Below are 12,307 nucleotides of genomic sequence, written 5' to 3' on the forward strand. Positions count from 1 at the left end.
GTTATGTATGTGAACTATATAAAATTGTGTAATGTACTGTAGAACATTGTAATGAATAATGAAGCTTGTTAGAATAATAAAAATTGGTACTAAATTTTAAGCAAGTTACAAAACAAAACAAAAAAAACTGTACAACTTCACGATAGAAAATGTCACAGCATAGAACTGAGAAAAATAAGAAGTAACATTTATCCACCAGGTGTCAGTATAAGCATTTATCTGTAGGGTATCTCTCCGGGATACAGGGATATGTCCTGGATAGTGCCATAGTTTCTGATGGAATGTTTCACAGGGTCTTTTTTCTACCAAAAAGCTACTATTGCATGTAATATCAAATAGTTAACAAAGTTTATATCAGAAGAATTTGCATTACTTTGCTTTTTATCAGTAATGACTCATCTTGATTTTCAGAAAGTCATAAACAAAGTCTTGGCAAGAATATTAATAAGGTACGGGAGAATATAAATGCTGTACATAAGGAAGCATTGTTCTTTCAGAGCATTCAGAATCGTGGGCAATGACACCAAGAAATATTCTTGCACTAGTTTTAGTTTCTTACATCTTCGCCAAAAGTCAGAGTTCCCTGGTTAAACTCAATAATGGAGGATATGAAGATATAGTTATTGCTATCAATCCTAATGTCAAGGAAGATCTCAGGATCATCGAAAATATTAAGGTAAGAATTCAAAATATTTCATCTTTAGTGTTAGGTAATTATGATATTTAATAACTTGAAGATGTGACTCCTCCTCCCCCTGCTCTTTCAGTACTTACTGTAATATCAGCAGCAGTGGGCACCCCGAGGGTGGGGGAACTGATCTTTCAGATTAGAGCAGCCTGTGCAGCTACAACATGGAAGGCTTCTCATAACATATTTATAGCCTGTATGTCTCATTAGCATAATTATAAAAGTTGATTTTAGAAGGAAGGAAGCGATGAATAACAAATATAAGAAGATTACCAGAGTCATGGTGTCTGGATCTATGAGTAGGGGCCCCTGGTTTATCATGATCGATTTTGATGGTAGATTCCCTTTAACTTGGTGACTCTTATTGTAGTTGGCTCAGGCTTATGGGCTGTGATCACTGAATATCATTGCTTTAAGACAAAGAAAAATAACAACATGTACCAGTACCTCAGCTACCTAGCCGGCACAACTGACTATGCAGCTCTGTAATAAAGACATTTAATACACCATTACACCAATACATGGGGGCACATTTACTTACGCGGTCCTGTTGCAATCCCCGATCCGAACTGTCCAACGAGGATGTAGTCCGGCGTGATTCACCAAGATTGTGCGTCCGATATCCTGCATGTGTTGCTTCCCCGCTGAGGTCCACTGGAGTTTACCTTCTTCTTCCCGGAGTATGTGAGTGCTTGTCTTGTGAGACAATTTGACATGTTAAGTCCCGCACGTTGTCTGAATCCATCGGATCGTCCGGTGGCCCGCCCCCCCCCCAATTTGTGTCACGTGAAAGCCAGCGCCAAAATCCGATCGTGTCTGATAAAAAGCCCTTCTAAATACGGCGCCATGAGCCCCATGGTGTTCCAATGTTCTGGTCCTACGTTAGTAATCCCATTTCATTTTCTTTTTTATTGAAGGATATGGTAAGAGAAGCTACAAGATTTCTATTTGAGGCCACAGGCAAAAGAATATACATAAAAAGTGTGAAGATTCTGGTTCCCACTTCCTGGTCTGCAAATAATTATATAAGACCCAAAGCAGAAACATATGACAAGGTAGAGTAATGCAAGGAAGGGAGGGGACTACAAGGATGACCATTATACATGAGCCCCAAAATACTTATTTGAAAACTTTCTTAGATTTTTTGTGATCTATGTTTGTAACATTAGGCAGATATTATAATCACCAACCCTACCCTGCCACATGCAAACGACCCTTATACACAACAGTATGGACGCTGTGGAGAACCGGGGCAATACATTCACCTCACTCCAGATTTCATGACAGATGATGGACTCATCTCAGTGTACGGACCCCGAGGTAAGAGAAAAAGCTTTTATTTCTCTGTAAACTTTTGAGTGGTACTTCAATGGAATGTCCATATCTGAGGCTCCATTTGTTTGAAATTATGTAGAAAGAGTCCGGTGTGCAAGACATTTTTGTCCAGCAAAATGAAAGGCAAGACAATAGATATCAAACGCAATGTTAACACAATGTAATAAGGTAAATCTCCTCTCCTCGGTTGTTATGTTGCATTTCAAAACACAAACATGTGAACGCATCCTTAAAGGGTTTGGCCACTCTTTTAAATAAATTGGCCATTTGACTTTACTGCCTTAATAATAATCTCTGAATGTTCATCAATTGATTCATCATCCCTGATGCTTCTTTTAGTGCACCTCACCATTAGGACGGAAGGAGTAAGAACAGGAAGTTATGTATATATGCAGAGGGAAGCATGGGGAGAACAGGGAAAGACTGAAGTTCTCAGTATATACATGCAGAGATACGTCTAATGGAACAGATTTATTGAAAAGTGACCAACCCCTTTAAGCGGTTTGTGTTAATCAGCTTTCTGTCACGTATCCACCAACAGCTGAGAGATAAAAAACCTGACAGGTGTCTAATGGCTTGAAGGGGTTGTCCACTTTCAGAAAATTCCAGCAAATAATTGATATTTGAGACTTGTACAATATTTCAATATACTTTATCTATCAATTTCTTATGGTTGTCTAGAGCTTAACTTGCTGTCTTTTAACAGGATAAGCCTGTGGATAAACACCAGTCCATGGTCATGTGATGTTATACAGGTGCACCTGTGTCTAACATCACATGACCATAGACCGGTATTTATCCAAAAAAAATAAACAATGAAGTTTCCTATAGCATGACAGCAAACAGAGATCTAGAAAACCTTGAGGAATTTAGACAAAAGATACGGTATATTGAAAAATTGTATAACTCTTAATTACACAAACAATATATTATCATAGTATATAAGGCTGGAAAAAAACATAAGTCCATTAAGTCCAACCTTTAAGAATTAAATACATTTTTGTTCCCCATAAACCGTGATGTATTTGCTCTCCAGAAAGGTGTCCAGGCCTCTCTTGAACAGAGTCCACCATAACAGAGAGTTCCATAGTCTCACTGCTCTTACAGTAAAGAACCTTTGTCTATGTTGATGGTAGAATCTAATCTCCTCTAGGCGTAGAGGATGCCCCCTTGTCCTGGTCACAGCCCTAGGGATAAAAAGATCTTTGGAGAGATCCTTGTACTGTCCGTTCAGGTATTTGTACATTGTAATGAGGTCTCCCCTCAGTCGTCTTTTTTCTAAACTTTTTTATAATCTGTCATTGTACTCTAATCCCCCCATTCCCCTAATAATCCTGGTTGCTCTCCTCTGCACCTGTTCCAGATCTACTATATCCTTTTATACTCTGGTGCCCAAAACTGTACACAATATTCCATGTGTATAGTATCACAATATATAATCATATCAGTTATTTGCTGGAATTTACTAAAAGTGGAAAACCATTTAACTCTTTACACTAGATCTCTGGATAGTCTAAACTCCTCAGAGAGATGAATCATCGAGAGAAATATTCCCTAATGCTTTATTTATTTTTGCTGGAATGAAAAAAATATACTGTATTTTTTTTATTTTCAGGTAAAGTGTTTGTTCATGAATGGGCTCATCTCCGATGGGGTGTATTTGATGAGTACAACTCAGATACTCCTTACTACATTTCAGGGAATCGTAAAGTGGAGGCCACGAGGTGAGATCGTATTAAGCTTCTGCATCACAGGCCAGTAATGTCACATTAGGCAGGTTCTTTCAACTCAGTCTCATTCAAGTGCTATGTGTAGTGATAGAAAGGAGTAAATCACATCACAGCACCATCAAATAGTTAATATTACCTTTGGATTTAGTGCAGATTTCCCTAAGTTAAAATGGAAACGTAAAAAAAAGAGTGGAAAAAATTCCAAAATTTTACAAAAAATTATAAAATATTTACGCTAACCTTGTACTGTAATATTCCAGCATCAGCCTTAGCCTCGAAAATTTATGGATAGTGTTCTTATTACGGTATATGTATTAAATTTGTTTTTATCATATATATTAAATGTCTAAATGTGTCATTTCCAGGTGCTCTGTAGATATTTTTGGTGAGAATGTAATTCAAAAATGTCAGGGAAACTTGTGTTATGTTTCTCCATGTAATATTGACCCTACAACTAATCTGTATGAAAAAGGCTGTGTTTTTGTGCCTGACCAATGGACCCCCGTCACAACATCCTTAATGTACATGCAGGCTCTGCCTCCTGTAAGTATAAGTCTGACATTCTCTCATATAAATGTAAAGTGGAAACTTGTACTTTTGGAAGAAATTAACTCTGTGATAACTATTGTAGGTCACTAAATTCTGTGATGCAAGTAACCACAACACCGAAGCTCCAAACCTGCAAAATAAAATGTGCAACTATCGTAGTACCTGGGATGTGATCCAGAGCTCTGCTGATATCCAGTCCACTCCTCCAAACCCGGCACTCACTATTCCTGACCCTACCTTCACACTGTTACAGTATTCAGAGCGAGTGGTGACTTTAGTGCTGGATGTCTCTGACAATATGAGCATTGTAAGTTCACATGTCCCACAGTGACCAGTGGACCTGTGCCAAAAATGATAAATGCCCCGCATTGTGTTCCCTCTATAGTATATAGCCTGGCAGTGCTGCCACAAATCAGTTATTAGGATCTTTTCTCTTTGGCATGTGAGAATAATTTTAGAGTTGTTGGGTTTACTACCTGACTCATTCTGTAAAAGGGTATTCCATTTTCCTTGTAATAAAGGTTATTAAAAAATTACTAATAAAAATATAATTTTTATATATTTGTGATTCATTATGTTCCCAGAATAATCGTATTGGACGTTTGTACCAGGCAGCAGAGGTGTTTCTTATGCAAGTCATTGAGATTGAGTCTTATGTTGGATTGGTGACCTATTCAAGTTCTGCAACCATAAGATCCCAATTAGTCCAAATAAAAAGTGATGTGGAGCGTCAACGCCTGAAGCGACTTCTGCCAACGGAAGCTGGAGGTGGAACAAATATTTGCTCTGGACTTTTGGCTGGAATTCAGGTACCGTATTCTCTCTGTAGTTTATAATGTATTACTTTTACACAGTAGGGATTCACAGGGAAAAGGAGTTTCCCTCATTCTCCAAATATGAATTAAGATGAAGTGACAGTCTTGATATCTTGAGAGTGCCAGCGAATTGTGACCGGAACTGTGCCAGGATATAGGGGAAATGTAGGTTGGGTCCTTCATCAGATCATTTTCGAACTGGAGCGCTACTACTGTGGAAAGCTTGGTGTAAAATTCAGCTATAGTCTGTGTCAGTATTCCCTATATGTGTATCACCATTTGGCACCTCGCCTAAGCCACTGGAAACACCCGTCTTCTGCAAAAATTTCTATATGCCCTCAGATTGCCTGATGGTAGCTGACTATTACTTACTTCCCTGTCCTGTCGGAGAGGTAAATTATAGTCATCTACCATGAGGTAATCTGATGGTAGATGTCCTTTAAATAGTTTGCACATGTCTGTACAGTTGGGCCTCATTGACCTCTAGGGAAGCCTCAACAGCTCAACATGGACATTTAAAGGGAACCTACCACTGCGATTTTACCTATAAAGGTAGAATGGGTGGTAGTTGGATGTATGTGATGTGAGGATAGCTCTTTTAAGAGCTAATCCTCTAATCTTTTAGAAAACTTTATTAGGCTAATGTGTAAATTTTGTTAAGCGGCTACTGGGGCATGGAGTAGCCGGACATGAGGCTACACGTCGCGGCTACAGTAGCCTCTTTTCTTTTCCTACCCTTACATTTTTGGCGCACAGCTACGAGGAGCGGGAGTTCTGCGCATGCCTCTTGCACCTTCATTTATGAAATGTCAGTGCCATAATATTGGTGACTCTCCCGCACAAAATTAGAACAGCTAAAAGCAAGTCTAGGGAGTTTGAAACCCTTTAGTCCATGCGCCAATTCATTAATCCTTTGCACCACAAACTAACATCCCACAGAAAAATATAGCACGGTTCTAGCGCCAGAGAAACAGGTTTTCTTGAAAAATTATATGTTTTATATAGAATGGCAAGAAGGGAAATGAATGTTTATTATGCATATTGATATGTTGTATTACTGACAAGGTAAATCAAGGAACTTCTGTTTCATCTGCTGGAACTGAAATCATATTAGTATCAGCTGGAGAGGATGAATATGATACCAGCCTTTGTTTTCCACAAATCATAGAGAGTGGTGCCATTATCCATGTCATTTTCCTTGGACCTTCTGAAGAACCAAAGCTTATAGAGATTGCAAAAATTACAGGTGAGAACAAATGACTGTTTGAAACATATCTGGGTATAAGCCCTAATTCACACCACTTTATTACACTATTCAGTTCAGCTGCAGCCATAATTCTATGGGCCTTACTGTAACATCGGAGGCCTATCATGTGATATTTAATCAAGCCAACAGAAAAGATAGCTCCATCAGAAGCCATATAATTAATGATTTTATATAAGTGCACTGTAACATGGCAGGCCTACAGGTACACAGCCACAGAATTGGCGTCTCTATAGCCTCTAGCAGATTACTGTACTATGTGCACAGAATATTTTACCTTATAATAGTGAGTGTATGGAGTAATTGACTGTAATCTGTGCACCGATAAAAAAAATGACTAGTTTTTATTATTTTCAGGTGGAAAAACAATTATATCCACAGACAGAGTGGATGCACAAGGATTAATCGATGCCTTCAGTTCAATTTCAGCCAGTGACGGAGACATCACTAAAAAGTCTTTACAGGTGAATGTTTTTTCATTTCCCCAGTATATTAGATTTTAGATGTTTTATTGTGATTTAAATAGTTTTTCAACAATCTTTGGATACATGTAGAGTAAAAAATACTTATTTTTTAAAGTGTCATGCTCCTATCCTTCTTTCCTACACTAGAATTCACTATAAAATCTCTATGGAATCCATCTTGCTAGAGCTTTAGGGGACTGCAGCTCAGTAGATCTACGTAGATCAGATAACATATAAGTTATAGGAGAGAAGGAGTGAGAGATGCTGAGTGAGATAGGAGATACTGCATTTTTTGGTAGAATCTGCTGTAACTACATGTAACTGCTGTATGTTTTCTATCTAACCCCAAAGGCTTTATTCAAATCAGTACAGGCCAGTAGTTCTTTGTAATGGCATATATGACCTCCCTAATGCTTCCTATTGAGTCAAAGTAATTGAAATGAATCTCTAACACCAACAGGTATGTGCACCTTTCGGTAGACATCATAGCAATGAGTTTCACACAACAGCGCTATGATAAGTGCAATAGTTTTATTTCTTATGGATACCCATTAAATTAATAAATAAATAAATAAATAAATTAATAAAACAATTTATTTTGTTTGTTTAGATTTCCTGTTCATTTATTTCTTGTGCCACTAGGGTACCCTAGCTGCTATGATAACCATTGCCACCCTATACTTGCATTGTGGGATGCTGATGCTTTGACCATCCTGTAAGAAATAACTTTCCGGTAGATGCCACAGTGTCCATTAAGATTGACATCCAAGGGGTTAATCCATTGACTACATAAATCATTCCTGTTACAAATTACAGTATGTACAGTATAGTACAGCAGCATTAAAAGTGTCCAGCAGCACCATGTGTCAAAAAGATTTGACTCTAAGGGATATAAAACTGCTTAATAATATCATTTACATGAAATCTTATCTCTACAGCTGGAGAGCAGTGCATTATGTCTTCAGCCAACTCAATGTTTAAATGGCACCGTGTACATTGATAATACAGTGGGCAGTGACACTTCCTTTCTAATTACTTGGCAAACTGTGATACCACAAATTTATTTACAAGATCCACATGGGATTGTGTATACTTCAACACAATTCATCAGTGACCCCGCTTCTAAATCATCAAGACTTGCTATTGGAGGAACAGTGGAGGTAAAACCTTTTTTTTTTCCTGATTTTTAATATTGATACAATTTTGAAGGCAGGCTTTGACTGTAACCCATGGAGGTTGCCCAGATCCAGAATCCTGATTAATACCCTACACACAGCTACCAATAGTAAGCTGGTAATACTTTATCAGTGAGCTGGTAATTCTAAAATTACACAGACATGCCTTGTTTGTGCTCTATAAGTACTGTTTTCCCCGAAAATAATAAAAAATTGGAAAACATTCCAAAAGCTTTATTTCAAAAATAAATCCTAGTTTCATGGGAAACACGCCAAATGGCTACGCTTTTGCACCTGTGACACCTAGAAACAAAGTTCTGATGTTATTTTAAAGAGGAGAAGCTCACCTTAAATTTTTGTTTCTGTGTACGACTGGAACAAAAATATTCACCTTTAAAGCTACATTCAGGATTGCAATTTTCAAATAAAGTACCCACCTCTTATAGTACTTTTGTACTTTTATAGTACTGTTTGTAACATCTAGAAACACAAGCCTCCTAACAATGAAACCAGAACCATATTTTAGCTGTTTGAAAAGTGCCCCCTCCAGCCTGTCACCTAAAGGCCTCATGAAGAAAGAGGAGGAGGGAGCTGCAGAGAGGAGGGAGCAGACAGATGCAATGGCTACAAGCTGATGTACAAGACAGTCTGTGACGTCGTACGGCTGTCTGCTAGGCTCGTGCATGCACGAGAAGTCTATCCAGCACAGGTTATTGGTGAAGTTGCGCTGGAAAGACTTCTCATACGTATGTAAGTTTTCCAGACAGCCGGCCGACATCACTGTCTGTCTGTAATAAGTGGGAGGGAAAACCGGTTGCATATAGAGTAGGTGGAGGCGTGAATATTTTAGGAGACGGTGGAGCCATGAGGCGCCTTAGGCTCATATACGTGTTTTTCTAAACCTAATTTCACATTGAAGTAAAACTGTTCAAAACCAATGTAATAGATTCTTCTTTGTAGTATTATTATCAACATTATTATTATTATTTATAATAAATAATATAAATCAGCACAAAACAATAAAAAGCATTCAATAATTTTAAAGCTGGTATCTTGTGCTAAACTGAATGATCATGAAGGTTTTCTTTCTGTTTTAGAGAGGACCCTGGACTTACAGTTTATGCAATACTCGCACTTCAGTTGAAGCTTTAGGTTTAGTTGTGAACTCTAAGGCTTCAGATGAAAACATTCCTCCAATTACTGTAAGTGCCCACATGAACCAAGACGCAAACCAATATCCCAACCCCATGGTTATCTATGCCACAGTAAGTCAAGGACTGACACCGATCACTGGAGCAAAAGTCACTGCAATAATCGAACCTGTCACTGGACCAATAGTGACCCTAGAACTTCTGGACAATGGAACAGGTAGTTATATGTGTTTATCATTCACCAGTGATAAAACATGTTCCTTTATTCCTTCTTTATTAAAAACATCCAGTACACCATGGGAGAAAGAGGTTAATAGCATCAACAATAATGATCATTTAGTATGTGTTTATGTGTTCTGTTATAATTACCCATCTTAGATGTGTTCTGGCTAGGTTCACATCATGATGCCAGTTCCTGACATAGACATATCTGTCATATTCTTTGGATAATACGGGACAGAAAGCTGCGGCAAGCTGAATCCAGCTGGCTTCCATCCTACTCTCTTTTGCTGAGCGACGTATACTCTTAGCGGAGGCCAACGGAGCTAAAGTGAACTGGATGCAACATATTGCATCCCTCCTATGGACTTCACTAAACATATGCTCAAAGTGGTCCCCCACTGGTTGTGTGCTTTAAGTTTGGGCTGGGGGGTGACTAGAGGACATGCTGAGGGGCACATCGAAAATACACCTGATGTATCCTTACAACAGAGACAAAATCTGTGATGTAAATATATCCTATAGCCTAAGTCATCCATGTGAAGTCTAGCCTGTTTGTAAAATATTCTCTAGTGGAGGGTGCTTCTCCACTTCAGCTGAAAAGGAGGTTGATTGAATCCACAATGTAAACTGAATTAAATATACTGTAATGATGAGATGCTGTTTTCAGGTGCTGATATTATAAAGAATGATGGAATATATTCAAGATATTTCACACAGTTCTCACAAAATGGAAGATACAATTTGAGAGTACATGTCACAAACAATAATAAGGGTCAAAGCCACTTGACCCTCCCCAAGAACCGTGCTCTTGGTGTTCAAGGATCTATCAAAGATGGTAAGAGACATACAGTGGTTAATTGACAGATAAGAGATTTTTAGTCGGAATATCACCTTTCTTAAAGCTGTTGGCTAGTTTCTTTTTATTGTAAAGGGAACCTGTCACCAACAAATAGTATATAGATCCACAACTCCTCATCAGTTCTTAATCCTACCTTAACTTATTTCTACCACAAGTTATAGCTCAGCATGTAAATAGTCAACTTTGAAGAACCCTATTCACTTCCGGAATAAGGTCACAAGTGGGGTGACTATATAAGTACATTGTATTTATCCTGGTAAACGTTCTTATTAGTGGAATACCTTTTTAACCAATATGTGTGTTTTCTGCAAAACATTTCCTAAAGTTTCTTTATAACTTAAAATAATGCAAGATTTTTGGAAATCTATTTGTAGGTACTGTGACCATGAATCTTCCCAACTTTAAAATTCCAGATGAAGATCTTAATGTAGGAGAATTCAGCAGGACAGCATCAGGAGGTTCATTTGTTGTGTTTGATGTGCACACAGTAAGGGGTCCTAAACTAGATATCTATAAACCTGAGAGAATAACAGATTTACAGGCAGAGATTGTGGAGGATCGGATCACATTATCGTGGACAGCCACTGGGGATGATCTGGACCAGGGAAAAGGTGAGAAATTGATTAAATGTTTGACATTTTTGTGTCTATAATTATTTATAAAAAATTATATAATATTATAAAAATGTAATTGAAAAAGGTTCTCTGCTCCGCTTGCAATTATTGAGATTGGAAGGACCCCACAGGTCTGTAACTGATGAACTATTCTAGGGGTAGGTCATCAATATCAACAGACAGACAAGTCACCAGGCAACCCCTTTAATATATAGATGGGATGTAGATGGCTTTTGTATTTTTTAAATATTTGTTTACCTTTTATTTCCACAGCTTCCAGCTATGACCTAAGAATGAACATCAACCACAGGGATATAAGAACCAACTTTTATGGCTCAACAACAATCAACATTTCCTCTCTTACTCCCCTGCCAGCTGGATCCAGGGAAACATTCTCATTCAAGCCAGAAAAAAATGTTATAAAAAATGGCACCATCCTGTACTTTGCCTTGGTTGCTATTGATAAAGTCTCTCATCAATCAGATGTGTCAAATATAGCTCAGGCCGCTTTCATTATTCCTCCAACACTAGTGAGTGGGTCCAAATGACAAAAGAGGATCAAATTTCTCTATTAGAGATTTTGAGGATACACTCCTAGTTTTGATTCCAAATACTGATGAGGGAAGGACCAATATTCTTTATTTAGTATAATGCAAAGAAAGGCTAGGAGTGTTCATAAGAGGTGAAGGTAAATATAGGGAAAACAGTTAAAATGCAACTAAAAGTGAAAATGAGAAGCTAGTACATCTGTTCACTTTTTGTAAAATGATAAATAAAGTGTAATAAAAAGTAATTTTGTGGAACTCAGCCTTGTTCATGAATCATTTCAATAGGAAACCTACCCAGCATTAAATACATAATACAGACGAGGGATTCAAAGGAAGATGGATAGCATTGCTAGAGGTATGGTTGTATTTATTAAATCGGTACAACCTGCTTTGACTAAGGTCCTGAGCCTTCACCGAAGGCTCAACCTCTTCCAAAGGAACCACATATAAATCCAAAGAACAAAAATAATCAAGCTTCAGGTCCGATGTAAATAAAAAAAAACTTGTGTATTTATTTCCAATTCATTAAATGCAGTTCATAGAAAATCTAGCAGGAAGAGGATACAAAGGTCTGCAGGCAAAGTCTACGTGTTTCAATAAAATATCTTAATCATCAAACCATGATTAAGATATTTTATTGAGACTTGTATATTGAAATAGATACACACGTTTTATTATTTACATTCGAACCTGAAGCTGGATCATTTTTATTCTTTGGATTTATCTGAGCCTTCATTAGGCACAATAAATGTAAGTAAAGAGGATAGATAATGTATATACATCTCTAGAACAAGGGCACTTCCCCAAAAATCCTGGGAAGGCATAGTGGCAGAAGACACACACATTAGACTTGATAAGAGCTACATGGCCTGAGCACACCTGTCCCTGCCTAC

The 12,307-nt window shown here is 37.8% G+C and overlaps 1 protein-coding gene across 1 annotated transcript; it reads left to right on the forward strand.

Moving 5' to 3' along the window:
- The first annotated feature begins 420 nt into the window (after positions 1 to 420).
- LOC140105259 (calcium-activated chloride channel regulator 1-like) lies at positions 421 to 11,592 on the forward strand. The gene is made up of 14 exons (XM_072129204.1): positions 421 to 676; positions 1,606 to 1,743; positions 1,858 to 2,008; positions 3,639 to 3,747; positions 4,119 to 4,296; positions 4,385 to 4,609; positions 4,887 to 5,111; positions 6,183 to 6,363; positions 6,739 to 6,845; positions 7,784 to 8,005; positions 9,118 to 9,388; positions 10,061 to 10,228; positions 10,627 to 10,863; positions 11,140 to 11,592. Exons 1-14 carry the CDS (start codon positions 518 to 520, stop codon positions 11,412 to 11,414), a joined length of 2,646 nt encoding a protein of 881 aa, XP_071985305.1. The 5' UTR covers positions 421 to 517; the 3' UTR covers positions 11,415 to 11,592.
- Positions 11,593 to 12,307: the final 715 nt, after the last annotated feature.

The sequence above is a fragment of the Engystomops pustulosus genome, chromosome 10 (genome assembly GCF_040894005.1).
Source record: "Engystomops pustulosus chromosome 10, aEngPut4.maternal, whole genome shotgun sequence".
NCBI classification, from domain to species: Eukaryota; Metazoa; Chordata; class Amphibia; order Anura; family Leptodactylidae; genus Engystomops; species Engystomops pustulosus.

Coding starts and splice junctions, on each gene's coding strand:
- LOC140105259 (XM_072129204.1), top strand. CDS start 518: ATGACACCAAGAAATATTCTTGCACTAGTTTTAGTTTCTTACATCTTC. Junction 2,009..3,638: donor CTCAGTGTACGGACCCCGAG/GTAAGAGAAAAA, acceptor TTTTATTTTCAG/GTAAAGTGTTTGTTCATGAA. Junction 6,846..7,783: donor TCACTAAAAAGTCTTTACAG/GTGAATGTTTTT, acceptor TTATCTCTACAG/CTGGAGAGCAGTGCATTATG.